Source organism: Lonchura striata, chromosome 1 (assembly GCF_046129695.1).
Source record: "Lonchura striata isolate bLonStr1 chromosome 1, bLonStr1.mat, whole genome shotgun sequence".
Classification (NCBI taxonomy): Eukaryota; Metazoa; Chordata; class Aves; order Passeriformes; family Estrildidae; genus Lonchura; species Lonchura striata.
In genome coordinates, this window is record NC_134603.1 from 131,323,817 (window position 1) to 131,347,128 (window position 23,312).

At 36.2% G+C, this 23,312-nt stretch overlaps 1 protein-coding gene across 5 annotated transcripts in view; it reads right to left on the reverse strand.

Moving 5' to 3' along the window:
* Positions 1–400: 400 nt before the first annotated feature.
* Positions 401–23,312, reverse strand: part of UMAD1 (UBAP1-MVB12-associated (UMA) domain containing 1) — a 78,723-nt gene continuing 55,811 nt past the window's right edge. For all 5 annotated transcript variants that reach the window (XM_021538360.2, XM_021538364.2, XM_021538361.2 and 2 more), the window contains 2 exons: positions 19,017–19,099; positions 401–2,144 (listed from right to left, as the gene is read on the reverse strand). In XM_021538360.2, the coding sequence (XP_021394035.1) occupies positions 1,887–2,144; positions 19,017–19,099 (341 nt within the window). In that variant the 3' untranslated portion in view covers positions 401–1,886. The remainder of the gene's footprint in view (positions 2,145–19,016; positions 19,100–23,312) is intronic.

Consider the following 23,312-nt stretch of genomic DNA (forward strand, 5'->3'; position numbering starts at 1 on the left):
TTACATTCCAGGTCAGCTAGCAAATAAAGAACCAGTATGGTGAGTTTGTTTGGTCTTCAACAGTGCTTTACAGCTCTGCTTCTAGACCAGCTCAACTGCAGAAACATTTGAGATTCCAAATGGACAGCTTGAATAGAAACATGCTATTTGTAGAATGACCAATCTTTTAACTGCTGGATATAAAATAATAATTAAATTATTTTAGTGATTTGGGTATGTGCTAACTAAAATCTCAAAAAACAAAACAGTTCTAAACAACTTCATAAAATTAATTCCTCCTTTTATAAGGCCGGAGTACCTGAGTACTTCCCAGCTCCCAGACATACTATTCTCCAAGCAGTGTCACGGATGCCACCTAAACCACTGCAAGTCACCAACACAGCACACAGAATCCATCAGATGAGAGTGTGATATATTTTATTAGAAGGACACTAAATTTTAAATGACACTGAAAATATTTTCAAACTGAATTTCTAAGTTCAAGTTCCCATGAAAGCTGAATGGTCAGAACTGTAGTAAACAATATAGGTAAAACCACGTAATAACTCTCACATATAAAAAATAACTCATTATTAATTGGCATTTTTGAGTGCAGCACAGATACTCCCCTTGAAACAATACCTTCAAAACATTTAAGAACATAGCTGTTCAAAAATATGAAATATGCACATTTAAAAAAATCTAAAACATGAATATTTAACAACCTAAGACATATTCACAATGTAATTTCTTCATCATTTTACAGTATTTATCTCAAATACTGTAAGAGGATCCAAGTCTGAAAATATATGTACTTTAAGCTACCACAAGAGTGTAAGAGCATAAAAAATATAGGAAAATATCCACCAACATTTATCACAATATATATATTGTACCCCAAGAGAGAAAACAAGTGCTTGCCACAGGTCACACATTCATCACAAATCATGATGTGACATCAGAGAGCTGTTGCTGCTGGAAGAGCAGCTCTGGTCTTAGCTGGTAAAAATATGCTCAAAGCTTGTGAGTGGGGACACAGTGGTCTGTGAGAATGTGTGTTTAGGTATTTAGCAGTTTAATTTAGTTGGATAAGAAACAATGTAATGCTTTCCTGTTGTTAAACATTGCCATCTGTACCTCAGGCACACAAATTAAAAAAAGAAGGGTGTGACCATTAAAAGTACGTGTCCTGAGATTTCCTTCTTCAGGGGGCAAAGAGGTTAAAATGGAAAAGCTGATCTGTATATAAATCAGGAACACATGTGGTAATGAGAACAAACAGCAGCCAACAGGCAGGCGGGGACAACTTCTCCAGGCAGGCACAAAATGAGACAGACAAAATACCATCTACTGGAAAAGGGAAGGAAGCAACTGATTTTCACTTTGAAATTGGTAAGTTTAACCAATTCTATTAAGTCTTAATGATTACTTAAGAGCTTGTAATTAACTCTGAGTTTTAAAACTTGGTTTCACTGAAAAGCTCTCTGTCCAGTAGTGCAGAGCAGCATCGCTTTAGCATTAATATTTGTTTCTATCTTACAAAATCAAGAGGTGATCTTAGTATCTGTAACAGGATCTATGTGTTTTGTAACTAATTGAAATAACAAAACAGTTGAGACATAGACTTCCTCTTAAAGTAATGAAATGTTTGTGTTTGCAGCCTACCTACTGGAAGTAGATACCAGCAGCCAGTCTCCTACTGAGGCTTGATTTCTTTGGAAATAAATGGAATATTTAATGTACTAAGTTATAGTTCACCTAAAGCTAAGAAATATATCACAGTTGTGAATAATAATCCCTTTGATATACCAGCAGCATGCCCCCAAAATATTAAGTCAATTACAGTAAGTCTTTATCTTCAATTTAAGACTTGTTCCTTGACAGAGGCAGAAAAGATAAAGAGAACATTATGGATCACAAAGCACTGAATTTTCAAGTGTAAAGTCATACCAAAATCTTGATAAATTCTCATTGATGTCGTAGGTGAGCAGTCGGTCAGGAACGTCACTGTGGGTGCCCTGCACTGCTAACACATGTGGTGCGAGGGCAAAGGGGACATCGCTCAGCAGGTCTGACATGAAAGGGCTGCTTTCCAAAGTCTGACTCCTTTGATTTCCCATCTCTGTGCTTGGTACAGTCAACTGTGACCGGTGCCCCGTATTTATCTAAAGAGAACAGAAGAACAGAAATTTACACACTACAAATCAGGCAGCTATGACTTTTTACTTAGAACCACAAGGACCTACTAACAAAGGGCAACAAAAAAAAAAAAAAAAAAAAGTATTTTCAGAGTTCAGTTTAGGTAGATCTAAAATAGCAGTTCTTAATACATGCTGATATAATTATTTGGTTTAGGTTCACCAGAATTAAGGCTAAAATAAAACTAAGACTCTTTGTAATGATGACTGAGATCACAGAAACACAAAATATGCTGAGCTGGAAGGGAAGTTACAGTCATCAAGTCCAACTTCTGGCCCTGCACAGAATACCCCAAGAGTCACACCATGTGCCTGAGAATGTTGTCCAAACACTTCTTGAACTCAGACAAGTATCCAACATTACTCTTCATTTATGAAACCCACAAGGCTCGTGGGACTTTTTGTCATTATGTTCAGTCTTGTTTAGGGGAAATTACTTCATACAATTCCTTTCATAAACTGATGAAGCTCAATTTTTTGTTCCCCCTCTGCCTTTCCAGAAGTTGCCCAAGATAAGTATGACTTCCGTGATTAAGAACTGTCCTATCCCAGTCACTTCACAGGATTAATGGTGTTGCTTTCCACTGTGAAATAGAATTGCATGACTGGCTGGTAAATTATTTTATATAGGGAAATATATGCATTACCAAATATGTTCTTTATTAAAAAACACACTTTGAAAGTTGAGAAAAGTTTTAACTTTTCTTAAATTAAAAATTAAGGAAAAAAAACCCAAAAGGATATATAAAAACTTGCCATACAGAAGTAGTCAACACAATTTAGAGAATAATGTTGGACACAATAGACTTGCAAGCTTTGATCCTCACCTACCAATATGATCTTACTATGTGTTTATCCTGACACTTTTGCCATTTTAAGAATGAAGAAAATACTATTTACTCTGCCTCTAGAAATCAAATGTAATTTATTTTTCTGTTTATAACAATAAAATTCTATACAAACTGATACCTCTCATTAGGCACCCATAATGATGTTCCTGATAACAGGCTCTGAGCAACCTGATCTAGCGGAAGGTGTCCCTGGCAAGAGAGTTGGGAGTTGGAGATGATCTTTAAGGTTCCTTCCAACCCAAGCCACTCAATGATTCTGTAATCTCTAGAAGCAAGATGTTTATTATAAGGATTTCTACTTTGTATCAGCACACATACAGAGATACTCAGAAAGGTGTTCCAAAGTGCTTAACAAGTCATGTTAAGAGCCATGAACACAGACAGGATTTCCTGACTTCAGTGAAGTACAGACTTCTTCCTTTCATCCTCCCATATTCAACATGCAGCCAGAAAACTCCAAAGCTTACACAGCTATTAGGGAAGGAAGAGCACTGAAAGTTTGAAACATTAATTTGGTACTGACTTGATCCTAAGCATGAAATGGGTCCAGTCATATGGAAGTTGCCTGCATCCATGATTTTTAGGGGTGTTGTACTGCTCAAGATCTGACCTGCGCTCAACTGAATATCACAGATTGTGGCTGTTCCAGAAAACCTGAGGGCGTTGCTGTCTGACAGAAGAACAGTTTGGATGGTGGGGTGGTGATGAGTGCTTTGTTTTCTTGCCCAGAGCATTTAACCCAGGGAAAATATATTCCATCTTCTTCCCAAAGAAAGGACTGGCTTTGCCTTGAACACAACCTGAGCACTAGTCATTCCTTACACAGCCCAACATTTCATCTGGCAGGACAGAGAAACCAATGCTAAACCTTCTGTTAACCTGCTGACAACAAGTCAACAACAATAACCTCTGCAGTCTGGGTCACAGCCAGCACTGTCTTGGGTAGAGGAGGATGCACGCTCCTCCACAGCCTGCTGGGACACAAGGGGTTAGTGAGTGGTGCTGTACTGAAAGGGGCCCTCACTTGGAAGCTTTTGTTCGTACTCACAATGATTTGAAACCTAAGGTTTATTTTAAACTTCCCAAGATCTGTTGCTATCATGTCACAGGATAATGTAAAATTTCTGCAGGTTAAGAAGTTTATTAAAAGGAATGACTGCTACATACAGCTACTAACCTTACTGGTTATGATCCAATACACAAGAGGAGCGACATTCTCCATGCTACTGTAATACTGGTATGGCTGTTATTACAGAATTCCTACAGCTACAGTTTGCAGATATGTCTTTACTTTCCCTGGCTTTCCTTTTCTCAGTTCTCCATTTTTAGATGTAGCTAACAGCTCTTCAGAAAGTTACATGCAACAACAGAGGCAAGAGCTGATAGAGATTTCTTTTGGCTTTCCTTACTGATTCTGGTACCTTTAGAACAAAGAGAAAATAGGAAAGCCAGCAGAGAAGTCAGGAAGATAGACTGCATAGTTCTATGCCAGCTTTCCAAGCTGTGAGCAAAATACCATGGGCAATAGTACTTGAAGTCTCCAAGTTCAGGAGAACCACTTAAACCTCTTGTACTTTTCTAATCAGCATAGTTATCTCCAATCAGCTCTCCCTTGAAGAGGTATTAGCTTCTATGGCTGCTCATTGCCAACACTTTGAGAGAAGTCTTCCTTCTTGCCAGGGCCCAAGGTATGCATCAGAACAAAAGTCATAAACATCTTCCAGTACAGACATATTCTCCTGCTAAGAACACTGCCAAACAGACAGAACATGTATTTATGTTAATATTCATTGGAAAGAACATCCCACAACAATTCAGGCGAGTCCTTAAATTTGTTGCTGTTGTAAACTTAAAAAACTTCTCTTAATTTCTACTCTGCATGAATTTATTACATTCCCTCTTGAAAGAAAGAACTTGTGGATCATTTATTGAGGTGCTGGTATTTGCTTGTCTTTCATCATTTCCATATCTTGAAGGGAAGCCAGAAAGCCCCAGCTGAAAAAGCAGGTTACATCTAGGAATCAATTAAACTAGATCTTCAAAGACCTTTCTGCCTCCCTCTCCTCCCACTTTCAGGGGAAAATGATCCCTCACTCACTGTCCTATTCCCATCATTCAGATGATAATCAGAAATCCCTAGAATCTAATGTCTATTTTGATTGGCAAATTATACTTTTATGAACACCTGTTTATATCTTAATTGTCCCCCAAGCTGGGTGAACACAATTTACAATGTAAATTAGACCATCATGTGGCAAAACTAATTTCAAAGAAGGGAAAAAAAGTCAGAGCAAGAACAAAGCATCTTGGATCTTTGTTCCTCTATAAACCTTACATTTTTTAGAATGCTGCTAAATGGGCCGACCCAGAAATTAAAACCCTTTCTGTACATAGCAGATACCATGTCCTGAGAGTGATGGAGGAAGGACCAGCTTTGCTAACTCCCAAGTCCCACTCCACAATTGAAAGCAACGCTGTGGTAAGGAAGGATGAATTACATTAGATTTATTTTACTGTGAAAACATAATTTTACCAAACTCAATCTCTGCATGCTGTCAGCGAGGTTCTTAAAAGTCTTAATAGGTTATGATACTATTTGAATAGTCAAAATAGTATCATAAAGAAAGCCTGAAATAGTTGACATAAACATAGTACTGGTAAGTCAGAAACAAAGGAAAGTTTCAGGTCAGTTTAACAAATGCCTTGATCTTATCTTAATTCCAGTGGTCTTTGGATCTTAGTTTACTCAACCCCTCATGAGAAATTCTTGGGCCTAATATAACAAGATCAGTTCACAACGTAAATGGAAAAGGAGCCTAGATTTTCTATGTCAGTTTCACATTTAATCCACTACTGTCTCTCCCATGAAAACAGTTATTTCTAATGATCTTAAAAAGTTTGCATTCACTTTTTCATTTAGAAGAAATCACATTTTATATTATTTATCTATATGAAGAAAAATGTTTCTGTACTGAAGAATTCAGGTTAGAAGAAGTAATTTTTCAGCTCTGCCTAGAGCAATCATCACAGGTAGTCACCGCCCTTTGCTACGCAGAGCTGTTTCTAAGCATTCCTGTAGTGATATTTAGATGCTGGCCTCCTGTGCAAGACCCTATCAAACTAGACCGGTTTCTCTGCTTCCCAAACATGAAGATATCCTTTAAATGGGCTAAGAAGGATTTCATTCATACTGGAGAGCCCACGTGAGTGAAAAGGCCTTGCTGAAGCTGAACTCCCCAGCAGGCTTTCAGGTAATGTGATGAAGAACTGGACACTCTGGTGGAGAACATCAGTCACCCATGGGTGCAGAGGTCACTTCCAGTGCAAACACCAGCACAAAATGCCGTGATGCAACCGAGGTCAAGGTTATGAAATGGCTTGTGCTTTATGCATGCATTCTTCAAGCATATATAGAACTGCAAGTCCTAGAGAATTTGATATTGCACATTAGTCACACTGGTTTCTACTAAAATGCCTAACTTACTTAGCCAGAATACAATGCATTCAGAGCATATTATCTGGACATTAGCTAAACTAAGCACTGCCAAATGCTATGACACATAATCCTGTTATGAGAAATATTAATTGAATGGACCAAGAAGATTACTGATTTGTATTTCACCATACACCAAGGAGTCAAAAAATTAGTAAAAATTATGTAAGGTATGGCAATAAAATTTAATTCAAATAAGCAAGGTGGCTTTTTTATTCTTGGTTTGCAATCCAAAAGAACAGGGAGATAAGAAACACTTTGTAAATATATATAGTAGCTGGCCACCAGATACTAATTGTGCTCTGAAAACAATATGTTATTTTGAAACTAATGAAGTAAAAAACTACCCTCTAAAGTAAATTATTTCTTTTTTCTTTTTTTAAAAAAATGTTTCTCAGCTGTTTTTTATAAATACCTAATTTGCTGCATATCTTTGTATTAACTATAAAGTTTGCCAGGAGCCTCATAAGGAAGAAAAACTGCACATTTTACAATGTACGGAGAAGATGGATTTACAGTGTTCTGAAGGAGAATCAAAGACTAGTGCCAGCATTATTAGTATCCAAACCCTGGAAACAAGGTTTTATATCAAAAATTATTAATTTTTAGAAAATTACACTTTCTATAAAAAAAGATGGTTTTTTTTTCCCCAGAAACAGACCTATTTTTCTTTTAAAAACAGCCTCGAGAAAAAAACAGTACCTTCAGTCTTCCAGAATATTTAGTAAACATCCAGCAACATAATGCTTATGACAGACACCTGCTATGTGACTAATGGTAAAGAATTATCTTTATTTCAGGCAACTTTGTGGTATTACCGGAAATAGTGAATCATAAGGTATTTAGAATTTATTTAGCATCATGCAGTAATTACTGATCTATCTAGAAATGGAAATTGACATATGGGATTGTTCCTCCAATGTGTTTTGGTTGATGCTTTAGGGTACTCATTGGACATGCTTAGAAAATTTGTAGGAATTCTGGAATGAGTATCTCCATTGAGGACAACAATTCACTTTTCAAATAAAAATGGTAATGGCAAAGATGAACAGAGGAGGAAAGAAAAAATACTCACAAGGTTTGCATTCAAAAATTTAACCTAGGAGAACAGAATCACAGAATCAATTAGGTTGGAAAAGACCTCTGGGATCACTGCCTCCAACCTATCGCCCAACACAACCTTGTCAACCAGACCATGGCACTGAGTGCCATGGCCAGACTTTCCTTAAACACCTCCAGGGATCGTGACTCCATCACCTCTCTGGGCAGTCCACTCCAATTTTAACAACCCCTTCTGTGAAGAAACTCCCTCTGATGTCCAAACATGATCAAGTAAAACCTTGCTGGTGGTGGGGAAAGTGCACAATATGATAATTTTCAAGTACCACAAAACCCTCAACCCAAAACATTAACAAAAAACCACCCCAACACACCAGTAAGAATGTGACCTGCAACCCTACAGAACTACAAGAAAGGAACAAGCCCACCTGGACAAGCACAATACAGATGCCCTGTGGTTTCGGAAAGCAACATGTGAATAATGAGAGCTGCTATTCTTTCAAGGTTCACTCAAAATTTTCATCAGCCCTCCCCTCCAGAGACTGAAGAGAAAAGCTATTCTTAGCTGGGAGAGCAAAATTAGATGTAAGAAGTGCTGGAGACCTTGCAGTAACTTGTTGCTATGTCCAAATTTCTTCTGGTTGCTTGCTTGTTTCTTAGCAGAAATGCAGTGTCTGGGATTGTAACGTGGCCAAGGACTGGTGTTCTCAGGAATTGCAGGAGGGCAGACCTACAGGCTGAAAGGTCTGGGTTAACACTGAGACCTTGGAGAGGCTTTTAAAAGCAAGAATGGTTCTCAGTGGAAATCAGCTTTGCCATTTGCTTTGGGCTCTTGTTTCCAAGCTTCTTATGAAACTTATTTTGTAATACAGCAGCAATTCATCTTTCTTAAAGACCTCCTGCTACCAGTACATGTTTATCAACATTGCTATTCAGAGTAAAATGAATTTTTAAACCAATTTTTAAAATAAGAGTTTAAAAATATTTTTACTAATTTTTTACATATATTTCAGGTATTTTTCTTTCTCCTCTAGAGCATGCTTTTCAGCTGTTTCTTAACTAGAATGGAATCAAGGTCAGGTTAATATCACTGAAATCTTAAAGAAAAAAACTCTAAAGAAACAATGAAAAGAGGCTCTGACATTCTATAGTTTTTCTTTATCAGAGAAAAGCTCCTCATGTAGTTCCTTGGTCTGCAAAGAACAGCAGGGAAATCTTTGCTAAACCACACTTTCAGTATCATTATTGATGTACATTTCTGAATCCTTCTTGGCATTAAAGCAATTGGAAAAGTGCAATTACTAGAACAATTTTTTAGTGTAAATGCAGGATAAACTTGCTGTAATTGGATGTGATTCTTACCCTCTCAAACAGTCATAAAACTGTTCATCTCTGTAGAGGAGGAGAACTGCATGGTCGCCATTTGAACTTTGGATACTCTGAATTTCCATGGTTAAAGTGTGTTAATGTAAAAAAATGTACACTTTCTGTAAAAAAGAGGGTTTTTTTCCAGAAACAGACCTATTTTTCTTAATAATCCTAGTAAATACTAGAGATATCTGTGAGTTTTATTTATGAGAACTCATAGAATGTAACTCTGCCCTGAAAAGTATTCTAAAGTACCACAAAATACTTCAAACTTAAGTGTCTAAACCAACTACCTCATTTTGTCATCCTAAGAAAAAACCCCTGATTTTCTTGGTTACCAGTTTTGCAAACTCAAACCAGTACAAGATGAAGGTTCTGGTTTTACTCAGTCCCCTATAACAATTCATCACAGGAAATATTTTGAGGGGGGTTAGTGATAAATTTAGTAAATATATTTAATTTAATATAACTAAAATTGTATAATGATATTTTTATTTCTAATTCCTGCCTTTATTCTTTTATTCCTAACTCCTATTATTTATTTCATTCAGCAATTGTCTGAAGACAGAGAAACAAAACATCTCAAATGTGGGCATCTATAATGAGAAATTAAAAATTGTGAATAAACAGGGATAACATGCAACATGAAAACAAGACTACAAACCTAAATGAAAGCAGAAATAAGAAAGCAGAAAATGTTCTAAAGCTTTATTAAAAATTATAAGGCTTAATTTCCCACATTAAGTAATTATGCTCTTATCTTTCCTTCTATCCCAACCAATTTCACCACTGATGGGTCTGATAATTGAAGACCTGTATCAACACTAATGCCCCCCCAGAAGCAGGGCTTCTTTCCTTGCTGCCTCCTCATTCCTCTCTGAAGGCCCCGGAGTTTTAGGGCACCATCTTTACAGAGCAATCCCCTCTGAAACACGATTATTGTAATAAAAATTATCTTAGAAGAAAGACAGGCATGTAGGTTCAACAAGGAACAGTTTATCTAAATCCTCTGTTCCTTCAAAGTACTATGCAAGCTATTCATAGCAAAGATCTCAACATAATAAGCAACATTAACAATATTTAGTATATTGTGCTTCTGCCACTGCCAGGAAATGGCACTAACTAGGCCAGATTTTTTTTCCTTTTTTCTGTAGCATGTGTGCTGAAAGATAAAAAAGTTAAAGAAAATTACTATATTAAGTGAAATGCAAGCCAGGAGAACTGTAACTGAAAATGCACATAGCTCTAGACATCCAGCACTGCATTCTACAAACACAAATCAGAAGTTAAGGACAATTCAATATATTGCAAAATGAACAGGCAAGTCTGATAAATGCTGATAAATTGACTTGTTTTGTAACTTCAGTATCATCCAGAAGCACAAAGCATTTACATTTATTTTGCTGCTACCTTCATTCATGATGTAATGCAAAATTCAGATAATTGACTTTAAACATAGCCAGAGAATATACTAAGATATTAATTTAAAATTTTAACAGCATAATTAAAACAAAAAATATTAAAATTAAAAACCAGTATTTAAATAATTTGTTTTAATTTAGCAGCTACATTTCGTCAATGTACTTAGTGACAAGTTGTGGTTTTCTTTACTTCTTCAAGCAAAAAAGTATCCTAAAGACTTTTGGGAGGTTGATCTCTTGAACAGCAGCAGCTTAGACTCACTGGGTCTCTGCATTCATGTCTCTCTATCTCTTGTTCCCAACCCCTGCTACTGTAGAAGCTCTAACAGGGTAACCTGCTATGGTAGGAAAAAGATGACAGCTTCTCTGAGATGGTAGATGCCCATGGAGCAGAACCTCTGAAATTAGAGCTAATACTGCATTCTCTCATTACTGTACTACATGTGTGACAATCCAAGGATTTGAATGCAAAAGAGAGTTGTCTGCTAAAAAAAAAAAAAACAAAACCAAAAACATTGACAATTAAACAAAAAGAAAAACAGTAAGAAAATATTTAACAAACATAGTTGCACACAAAAATAAAGCCAACAGTTTTCCAGCAAATTAGGCCAACTGGGAAAAGTACAGATCAGAAGGTTGTTTTGTTGTTGGTTTTGGGTTTTTTTTAAGAAAAGGAAATCTCTCCTTGAGTAACTGAGGGAGTCAGCAATATCAATGAAATATCTCCCTAGATTGTCAATATCAATGAGAGAAAAAAGACAGAAGGGTAACAATTTCTATCAGAGGAAAGGAAAAGAAAATTATCTTCGATTTGGTTTTCAGAAAAGAAGATAACTCAGGTCAGTCTTCCTCCAGCGATAACTGGGAATTACATCCTCAGCCATGCTTTCAAGGGTTTTGTTAAGCAACTGAACCCCTGGATCTTAAAAGAATTCTTACACAGATGCATGAATAAAAATTGCTGTACTAAATGCTATGTTCTGAGGTTTTTATCATGCTGCTTAAATTCCAAGCATGTGGCTACACTAGCAATATAGCAATATGTCCTGATTACAAACTTAAAATATTTTAATGCCAAAAAAAAAAAAAAGAGAATTAAGCAAGTATCTTCGCATACAGCTTTCCAACTGCTCTCTCCACAGAGATTTGGGTCAGTAAGAGAAAGGAAGGATGGGTATTTGACTTTAATTTCCTCCATAAACAGTCTGTAACTGTAACACTTGTCAACACCACCTTCAGTAAACAGGTTACCAGGAGCCAGAGTTTCTACAAACAGCAACAGGACTGAGTTGTCCTCAGCACCTACTGAGCAGGCTTTTCAGATTCAGGAATAAAACTCTTAGAGCAGCAAAAGACAAATTAATTAATTAATTAATTTAAAGGGAACTAATACTGGTCCACCTCTTTTAAATAAGGTGGCCTCTTTGATTCTCCCTTGTTCTCTATGGATGGAAAATAATTGTCTCACAATGAAAAGGAAGAAGGATACATTTTTTTTAAAGATACGTGTGATTTTATTTAGCAGTACTGTTAATCACATTAGAACAGTAGAAACACATTCTTAAAATTTGTAGTATTGTGTATGCAAAGAAAAGAAAATTGTAAACAAATAACTTACATTTTCTTTTGTATTTTTCAAAAGTGCTTTAGAACAAAATTTGAATATGTTCTTCCTAGTGCACAGCCTCTCACAAGAAGGACAGGAGCTGTGAGGTTCCAGTTTGGCTTTTTTCAAGGTGAAAATTACAGCAGAAGTATATTGTAGCAGAAGGATCAAACAACACTGATGGAAAGTACAGAGAAACATATTCCTGTATTACCAATATTAGCATTCTGGGTTGAAATGGGACAATTTTCATGTCATGTGTTTTTTCATTAAAATGGACTGCCTACTGCCATTTGTGGTGAGTTTTATGTTTGGTTATTCTTTTCCCTCTGAAAGTGGCAGTGCAACTAAGCTAAAGACATTGTTGTTTTCCCTTACTTGCTGTTCAGAGTAATTGTTAACGAGCTGCCCTACGCTATGGTCTTTCACCCACCATTTTATGCTAATGCACCACATTGTAAATATCACTGCACCATATTCACACACAGTCTCATCAAGTAATGTATGATCTACATTGCATTTTAGATCAATTTTCATATTGAGAAAGCCCAGAAGGTTTGCTCTGTGAGGCAAGATGACCGATCAATTTATTGACAGCAGCAAAGTGAACCAGCATTACTGGCTTTTAGTCTAACCACATGTATTTGGGCAAGAAACACAGGATAATCAGTAGTTTTATCTGGGATTAGTTAGTCAGGAGATCCCAAAATTAGAGAAAGACTAAAAATGTGATGGGAACATCTGGGCACCTAGTTTGAGCATCTCTTGCTACAAATAACCAATGTAACTGAATAAGCAAGCAATTAAATCAAACATACAGTGAGTCTCTGCCCAAACTAAATAGGGAATTATGCATAGTATGCTCCTGCATACATGTGCCTTGATCACCATTTGGTGTGTATGTCTGAAAATCAGGCCAACTATACTATTTTATGAACTTTTTACATATGGGTATATACTTCGTTATATATAGACACTGAAATATGAAAATATACCATGCCTGTGTGTCATATTTCCCTACAGAGTGTAATTTTGTCTTCTGTTGCTCAAACCTCACAAATTGTGCAATCTGACTGCAGCACTGACTCTGGACTCCACAGGCAGGGCTGTGGGAGAGAGAGAGGGCTGCTCCAATCAATTTGTTGTGTTTACATGTATTTGCTGGCCAGACAGAACATTCATGTCTCACCTTGGAAAACTGTAAGGCTTCCTCAGCTCTTGTACTGAAATCTCAGCTGAAGTTACACAAAGGGTTTAACAGTATTTCACACTTGCAAAGTGCTATAGAAAAGCATAAGACAGCACTGAATTACGTTTTTTAAAATGAACTGTTTCCTAAATTCAGAGAGGAAGTTGGTGACAACCACGTCAATTCACATCTCTCAATTCCCATTCAAGTTCCATAGATCTACAAATAGAATGCTTTCCTTTTAATAAAAGACAATGGTCATAGTATTAATGATGCTACTCTGATTACTAAGTACCTGAATAACCCTAGCTGCGTACCTGTTACGCAAACAAATCCAGCTATTCACCTTAGAATTGAGAAAAACTCTACAAGGTGATAGTCTTGCAAGACACCTTGGGTCTTACTGCTTGACCCTGGGTCAATAGCTTGCACAAATCACAGTTTATAAAATGTTGCTTGTGAGGCCACTGTAACTAATCCTTTGTAACATGAGAAGCAGACTTTCTAATACATGTATATAATGTGTATATAAATATATATAATGAGCTATTGATATATTGATCAATATATTTATACCTAACTTTATACACAATATGTATATAAACCCTCCCCTTCCCCCTGAGTTGTCCAATTGTTGTCCAGTAAGGGCAGACAAAGGCTCACTGGTCTGTGTGTTCTGGAGATCTTCCTAGAATGAAAAGACCTCCTAAATATTTCAGTTTTAATTTAGTCAAATTATCTAACAGATAGCAATATGAACATTATGATGTAATGAAGCTTTACAAAGTAAATATGTTATTGCACATTAACAGTACACAATAACATATAATAATAGTTGTAAAATATAATAGTTGTAATATGCAATATTTGATTTTTTTTTAGCTGGTTGGGTTATTTACCTTTGCTCTCAGTAAGATCACAACCATGCCTTCCTTTCTTGTCATATGCCAGCTCTACTCATGCACTTTCCATATGTGGCTGCATATGGATTCCTCAATGAAGTCCATATTTATTTACCATACACACAAATGATGAAGGAAGCTAAGGAAGGTGATGTCTATTGCAGCTGCCAAGGCTGAACACCAGACATTCTTATTTAAAGGTAATGTTAAAACTTCACTTCTTACACCTTATGATCATGCATGATAGTTAATAAAACATAAGATCTTTCTTCTGATGGTACCAGCTTCTCTTTTCAGAGAAGAGTATCTGCTTGATGACTTGCTGCAGACAGTCTTATTCCAGTCCCTTCTAAGAGTGGATAATTTCATTAAGTGATTATTCCTTACATACACAATTAAGAAGAGAGAAAATATGGACCAAGAGGCTTTAGGCATTTTATATAATAAAAAGAAGATCTTAGTATGACATATGACAAGCAATTAATCTAACCAGGCCATGACTGGAATTCTACCTTATAAGAGCTCCTTATAAGAGCTTCTAAAAGAAAAAAAAAAAAAAAAAAAAAACAAGCTAAGCAACAACATTTTCAATAGATTCTGGATTTTGTCAAAAGAGAGCAAATTAATCACAAATAATGTGATCACAATAATTTCAAAATATAAACCACTTTCTCTAAAGTAAATGTGGGGATTTTAAACTGATGCAACAAATCTAGCCCAGAACACCCTTCTTGTGATTTTAAACATGGAACCCTTGAACTATAAACCAAGAGTCAGTAAGTGAACAGAAACATGATCAGTAATAACTCCTTTTCCAGTAACTTGTAAAAATAATCCAGATAGACAAGCTTAAGGAAAAAATAGCAAATAATAGGTCTGATAGAAGCAAGTAATTTTAATAGGAAAAAAACCCAAACAAATATGATAACAGTAATATTATTCATGCCCTGGAATTATATCAGTTGATCTGCTCTACTGCACTATAGTATATCCCAAAAGTATATCAACTTCAGCAATACCTGCTAATTTCACTAGAAGGGTAAAGAAAAATTAAATTATTTTTCCACTATTCTGTGGATTCTCAACTCTCATTATTGCTTCCTTGATATTTTATATCTCATAGTATTTCTGTCTTTTGAGTCATACATCCCCTAACCAGATATCTAGGAAACAGTTATTTACATCCATGTAGAATCCTTTACACAACAGCTGTATAAAGGATGACTTCAATGAGTCAATGCCAATTCAGACATAAACAAAATTCTCCTCATTTATTTAGATACTTGCCTATAATGGTGCATGCCTGCTTCTATATGTATAAGATCACAGATAATTTAAAATTTACTTCAGGAACTTCTATCTGCTGTGTTCTCAGCTTTTAACAGCAAATTATCAAAAGGAAGGAGACACGAATCATAGCAGAGCTATTACAATTCATAAAGAAAACTAAGTCCTAAGATGATAAGAATCACAGCAAGGTATATAATTAGAGTGGCTATAACAACAACATATAAATTAGATAATTATGGATTAAGCAATCCCTTGGGGGATTCTCTCTTGCCCTAGAAAACGTATAACAAGCTCCTTAGATAGAAGGCAATAACTATTAAGTATTTGAGGGAGAAGTAGGACCATAAGGAAAAATGAAAAAAAAAAGACACAGCAAGATAAAAATCCTAATTTAAAATCTAAAGATGGCTTTCCTTTTTGGTAGTTTATTTTAATACACTTAGCGGTCCAGTTTTCCCCCATTAAATCTGCTGACATCTGTTGGCTAAAGAGCGCATGTCAGATTATCCAGAAGTGCAAGATCAAATAAACATGAACTGCTTTTTAAGGTGACAGTAGGGAGATACAAAACACTGCAGCGATTACCAGAAATTGAATTTTTTTTTGTTGTTGTTTCTTACATCACCGTAATAATCCCAGGTGTCCTGGGCATCAGACATACAATAATCTTCATAAATCCTAATTCAAAGCCATACCATCTGTCAAAAATATTTTTTATGTCTCCTAACAGATACACTTCATAATTGCTCTCACAGTAGGGCAAAAATACATGGTTGCACTAATTTGCTTTACCAATGGAATAGCTCATTATCAAAAATAACCCCACCACATTACTGGGGTTTCTAGCACACTTGATATATCAAAGCAAACCTTTCCATTCTGCTATTTTCTATAACCTCAAATTCCAAATGAAAGCAGATAAAGATTGAATTATCTGGAAATTATACAGTGATAATGGAAAAAACACAAGCATAAAAAAAATAAAACCATAGTGTCTCTTTCAATTATGATTGTGTTGCAGTTAAAATTAGCTTTGTATTTCATGGTCACTAATTTACCAATTTAGTCACTAATAAGACTAAGTTCTCGGCCCTGCAGAGCACTAACCATTTTGGACACAATCCAGAAAAGCACTTAGATGTGTGTGTGACTTTTAGCTCATGAGCCTGAAGCAACTTCAGAGGATCAGACATGCTTGATTAGGCCCAGAGCACTCATTACCCTGCTGGACAACAACTCATCCCCCTACGACTGACCAGCAGTAGGAGATGACCCTCCCAAGCCCCTGTCCATACTTGTGGAGATGGGGAGGACACTCCATATGGGAGTTTGTCCAAAGCAGGAGCAGAAGTCTGAAGCAGAAGACAAAATGTTTGGGCTGAAGTTGGCCTTTGAGAACACCCTTCCTCCAAGGAGTGTCAACGACCTGCAATTCCCCTAACATGTATGCAATATCCAAACAGCTGAAAACAACCCTGACTGTATGGCAGGGGTTGCAGGAGGTTCTGTTGCATTTTCCCAGTGGCAGCAAGACCATCTTGATGTAAACTTTTGTTTGTGCATTTGTTAAAATAATTTATACAAGATTATACAAATATACGAACTTGAAAATTCAGTGATTGTACAGCAATCAAATCCAAAGGAAATGGGAAATTCCAAAGATTATGGCCATTACCAAAAAACACCCCAGAAGATAATTTCTTCCAAAAATCAGACTCAACCTCATTTTCCCTTTGAAAATCCATGAACAAAGTATTACTTAATTCTTCTTTAAATCACATTTCCAAAAGCACTTTTCATGTTCCATGAAGTTTATATCTAATAAGTAGTGAAAAAGTTTATATTTAAAAATAAAAGCAGGTTTCCAGCAACTGAAATTATTAACTGGTTGATGAACTAAATGTTCTTTTATTCAGTTCTGCATGATAAATATCAGATGCCACTTTGCAGTAACAACTGTATTTTAGCGTACTGTTCAATGTTTATCAAGACTTTGTGTTTTTATACTAACAAGGTTATTATTTCAATTTATGTTCTATGTCTCTATGACATATTGAATATGTAATACAATGCTTTTCCAGTTTCTCTAAATTGGTGAAGTTCTCCCGCGAATTTACAAAAATATACTCACTACTGCAAGAAGGACCATTACTTTCCTAATGGCCAGAATTATCCATTTAATTTCCATTATTCACAATTATTCTACTTAATTTGGGAACTTAAGAATTCCTTTGAGTAAATGTGAAGTCCAAATACTGAAATATAGACTGGAATGAATTGCCTAAATAGCACTGGATCTTTATTTAACTGATTCTGTCACAAGCCAGTTCATACTAGTATTTTTATGACATGTAAGTATTTTAATAGAAAGGTGAAAACATACCTTTGTTTCATTTTCACTGTAATATCTGCTATTTTATTTTGAAAATTTTTCTTCTTCTCTCTAACTCATAAAACTTAAAATCAATAAGTTCCTCTTTTCCCGATATTCCACAGAACTGAACAAACCATTGAGGCTGCAGCAACTGGCAGTTCACCATCCCCAGCAAGAATATCACATTAAGGGAAACTACGTTTGTCCAGTAGGTAACTACAACGTCAAATAATTATACTGCCCAGATCTGCAGGACTTCAGTTGCAAACACCCTGGCTCAGATGTGCATGGATCTAAAAGTCAGACTAAAACTTTGCAATTGGTTGGAACTAATTCATACTTTAACATTATCAGAAGGCAAACTACTCATTACTTGCAAAGAATTGAAGATTTCTGTATAGGACACAGTTCTAAATTTTAAATTAGAAAAAAAGACTACAGGCCACGCATACCCACAGAGCACTCTTAAGAGATGGAAAAATAGTCATACACACCTTCACTATACCAAGGCACTTTGCAATAGTAAATATTGAAGTGGCATTGAAAAGAGACAGACAGACACTTGGTACTCACAGTGTACCAAGTGAGATATAGGAAAAAGAGACAGGATAGGTTAAGCACAATAAATGAACCACTACAAAAGCAAAAAAGGCCAAGCTAAATATCTTAAGTCACCTTGCAAATGACTAAAATTATATGGCAATGGAAAACAGGCCCATACTTGGTACAAAAACATTTTCAGAGTATGTGGAGAAGATGTACATCATATGCAGAAATATTCTGAAAAGCCCTCGCCTGTAAACATGTATCAAATATCAAATAAACCAAAGAAAAAGAAGTTCAGATTTACAGCCACACAGTAGAGAAACAGAAACACACAATAAAGACAGTCTATTATAGTGACATGTTTACATGTTGCTCATAATGGTAGTTGTGGAAATCACTACTCACTACTACTCACTACACTAATGCTTCTAGGCAATTCATTTACATTCTAGCTACAGTTTCATGCTTGCACAATTCAAGTATAAAAATAAGATATTAAACAATACCATATAGCCGAGACTTCTATTATTTCCTTTTCAAATCCACAGCAGTGGGCTTCATATTATTGCCATCTAATTAACAACAGTGCTGCTTTTATGATAGATGACAAGGAAGGCTGAGAGTGACTCAGCCAATGGAAGATGTGAATGTGGTGAAACCATCTTCTGCAGGACATTCATGCTTCTTAAATGAGCTGCTATGGAAGTTTCATCATTGTGCATAAGGAAAAAGACTCCTACCTGTGAAGGTTGACTGATTGGTCTGGTCTCTGGAAATGAAGTTTTATCCTTTGAGTCTCTACTTCGATCATCAGCTGTGTCACCTACAAAGAAAAAAAAAAAGACCAACTTTTAAATAACTGAAATACTTCATATTTTACATAGAGTAATAAAACCTCTTCAGTCTTCCTAAAATCAAATTATACCCTGAGAAAGGGGGACTTGTGTTGCCATATTTATATTTAAAATTTTGAACATGAGAGAAAATGAGGGAACTGAGAAATTTTGAACATAAAGACATTGAAATCTGCAAAACCCAGGAACAAACCTGTATCAATTATTTTAAGGAAAAATTATTGAGGGAAAGGGGGAGAAAAAAAAAGCAGGGCCCCTATTTTTGCATACTTTAGGACCATTAGGTTCTAATAATTAGCAAAGGGTACATAGTAGTGTGACTATGTAGTGGAAAGGAGATACTAGGTGCACATCCATCACATCCCAATTCAATGTCAGGGTAGTAGCCTCATTTCCACATGTTTGATATCTGTGCATGAGTGCAGAGAAAGAGACAAAGCATTCTGAGAAATGGCCTGGTTTTGACTGTATGGGGACACAGACTGCTTGGCAGGCTGGGCACTAATCTCCTCCCATTGTATACACGAGGCTACCTTTGCCCAGGATTTTACCAGAAGACACAACTCCTTTTATCCCCAAAGGTGCAGCTGGTATTGATCTAAAGATAGGGTAGATCACAGCGATAAACTAGAGACAGATTATTTTCACATTTATTTTTAAGACAGAAGGTACATTATCATTTTTATTTAAAAGGTAGAGGTAGTAAAAAAATAAAACAATACAAAACAACAAAAACAGAATTTGTTTCTCAGATGTTGCGAAACAAACATTCACCTATCATATCTTCTCCAATTTTCTTTGTCAATGGAAAAGTGTACCAGAAGCTGTAAAGAATTTGCAGATTATCTCCTTCTGCTGTTAGTACTGGTCAGTAAATAGTTTGTAAGAGCAGACAGCTGAGAAAGATTGAAGATGTAGTTATTTTTAGTTTTATTTTTATTTGAATTCATACTGCTTTCTGTAATGGAGTATTTTGGAAGTCTGTATCTTTAAAGAGTCCTGCAGCAACAATTCAAAATAAAAGGGTTCAAGTTACTGTAGTTTAACTTCTTTGCTAAACCAGTGGTTCTGGCTCTGCTGTTCCATTTTTTCCAGAGGTGTACTCGGAGCCAATGCACCAGGCAGAAGCCTTTGGAAATAGCAGTCAGCTTCTGCCCATGCCCAGTTAGGCTCAAAAACAAATGACACTCAGGTCCATGTACGTTTGTTTCATACTGCCATGGCCCCCCAGGTCTGACTGGTCAGATCCTTCAAGTACAATGCAATATTAGGTAAAGTTTTTTATGAAAACAAGCACTAATATCTAATTTTTATATCCAAGTATTATTCCTAACAGTGTATGCAGAGAATCATCATCACTGTCTTTGTCACAGGTCTTTGATGCCTATTAATTTCATTAATGTCTGCACTTTCCAAGACCTTTTCTGATGTTGAAAGATGCTTCTTAGTAAACTAGTAATTCTCTACATAAGAGTAATGAAAACCATGAATGTCAAACAATTAGTTTACATTTGTAATGAAGTAGAGGCCTGCAAACAAAAATTATTACAAGCTTTGTAAATGCGCCCTGTCGAAGGGAGGTGTAAAAGTGGTTAACAGATGCAGGAAGAGGGCAGTAAGGCATATTTTTAGTACACTTGCTTGGATGAGACTGCAAACAGATTTAAATGCTACCAAATTTTGGCTAGATCAGTTTCTCCAGAAGTAAGGCTACTTAAGCACTTGATCAACCTAACAAAATGGTTTCTCTTAACCATGGTTAATCTTCAAATGGCTTCCAAGATGGGCTGAAGAAACATCTGTTAATGGTTTCAATCATGCCAAGACAAGGAAGATGAATGAATGACCTTTTTGTGTTTAGTTTAGTCCTACATTCCATGATCAATGCAGGAGGAATGACTCCACAGGATACCCCTTCCCAAGATCAGGGAGCTTAGCTGTGTGCTGAAGACTTGTGAAGGTGCAAGGAGACTGCAGTGAGATGGACAACGACTCACCAAGTGTGTAAGGGCAGGGCCGTGTGGGCAGTCAGTATCACTGGGACATATTGGGTGAAGTTGGGTGTTTGCATAAACATACTGAAAACAGTTACAGCAAGGATTCAAGAATCACAGGAACCAACGTTCTACTCCTTGTCTTTACAAACCATTCCTGAGAAAGCATTCCAAAGTTTTTATATTAAAAAAAAACATTAAGAAAACCCAATGTATATATATGTTTAATGCTATCTAGAATATACTTTTCCCCTGTGATTAGTTTTCCTTACAAAGAAAAGAGTCTTGGTTTATAATCAGGATCAAAAGGTCATAAATGATCATAAGAAAGGAACAATAAGAATAACTCATTTAGAGAGAAATGAAATTTTTTACTTACAACTTTGTCATCCAGCTCCCAAAATTCACAAGCTCCTAAGGAAGCCAAATATAGGAATACCTGTATTGTTTCACAATTCAAATTGCCTTTGTGAAACTGCACTTCAATGCAGAGTTCTTCTTTGTTAAATAAAAAACAAAGAAGGGGAAACTGCAATATCTTGCCAAATTCTCAGGCATATTGTCCTGCAAGGATAACCCATGAGTCTTTGTATAGACTTTTATTATTTGTGTTAATGGAATTAAAACAGTGATAGGCAGCTGCCAAAGACACCAAGCTGTCTAAGACATCCAGCAGGATGGAGTATTTTTACAGATAAATTGGTGTTTTCAGTGTACTTTTTCCACTGGTTCCTATCTCAAATATTCAACCAATTAGTCATCCTTATTTCTAGCCCAAATAGTTACTAGCCCAAATAATTAATTAACTGTGACATACCTCCCCAGCTCTATCAATTCCCAACCCTATCTAGTTTGTCATAGCTGACTCATCATGTTTAGCCACCCACAATTTTTTTTTTTTTGGTTTAGCTTGTCTTGATTTCCCATTGATTTATAGTCTAATCTCTTTCCTTAAGTGGAGGTCATAGTTTGTCTTTCCTATTCAGGCTCAGCCGCTTCCCTCTGGTCTGGGTTTCCCTCTTTCCCTCTGCAACCCTGCAATCTCCTCTTCCTACCCACCTACCACTATGTGAGGAAGGGGGATGATGACAAACAGCAAACAGACAGACATCCCTGAGAGCACAGACCTTTGGGTGCAGGAACTATGTGGGTCCTTTTGAGCACTTCAGGGTCCTTTTGAGCACTTCAAACATTCTGGTTGATAGCTTTTGACTGGGGAAAAAAACCCCAAACAACCAAAGCACCCCTCCCCTCCAAACATTTAGAGAAACACCCCCCCCCACACACACACACAAACCCAAACAAGTTCTCTTACACAATCTTGATATAAATAGGTATACCACCATATTTTTGCCAAACTAAGCAACTGAAATCTGGCTCTGAAGAAAGATCACAAATACATGACCTTAGTGGAAAGGGCCCCCATAAAGTCTTTCATCAGAACTGAAATTCATCAGAACTGCAAATATGTTCAAAGATAAGGGCAGAAGGACCATGGTAATCACTTAGCCTAAACTACTGTAAAAATATAGGCCATAAGATTTCTTGAATTAATTTATTTGAACTAGAGGAACTTTAAAGCTGTATTTTAATCAGGGAATAAAAGAAAAAATTACTTATCTTAAAAACCACTTAGATTCTGGCTCATATATTCCTTGGTTTAAGCATTGTGTAAATGTCAGTCATAAAACTCCTCTAGAAAATAAATCTGAGTCATATATCAAAAAATGATGTATACTGTTTAAAGTCTATAAGAATTAGAAATGAGGGCACTTCATGAAATGTAATACAGTTTAAATATCAGCAGCATAATCTGTAATATGCAGTACATTACTGGGAAAATTTATCAGGAAAAAAACACTCATGTTCATTGCTGTAAAATATTCCCTTCCTTACCAATGGGAAAATATTTAAAGTTTGAATAGAAATAGTAGGCGTATTTATCCTACTGACCAGATAAGCTTGTATTTCAAAGCCTCCATCTTGGGAGGCTTTTTTAGACTTATATTAAGCCTTTTCCAGGCCCAAATAATCAGTGTTGCACTGAAAGGTGAGACATACGTTTCTCCTTTCACTAAGCTGATGCTAGATTTTCACCAACATTCTCCAAGTTCCACTGGTATCTTTTTCTAAGAACTGCAGCCAGGTGTTCCAGAGGAAAGAAATACCTAGTCCAGTCCTCAATATA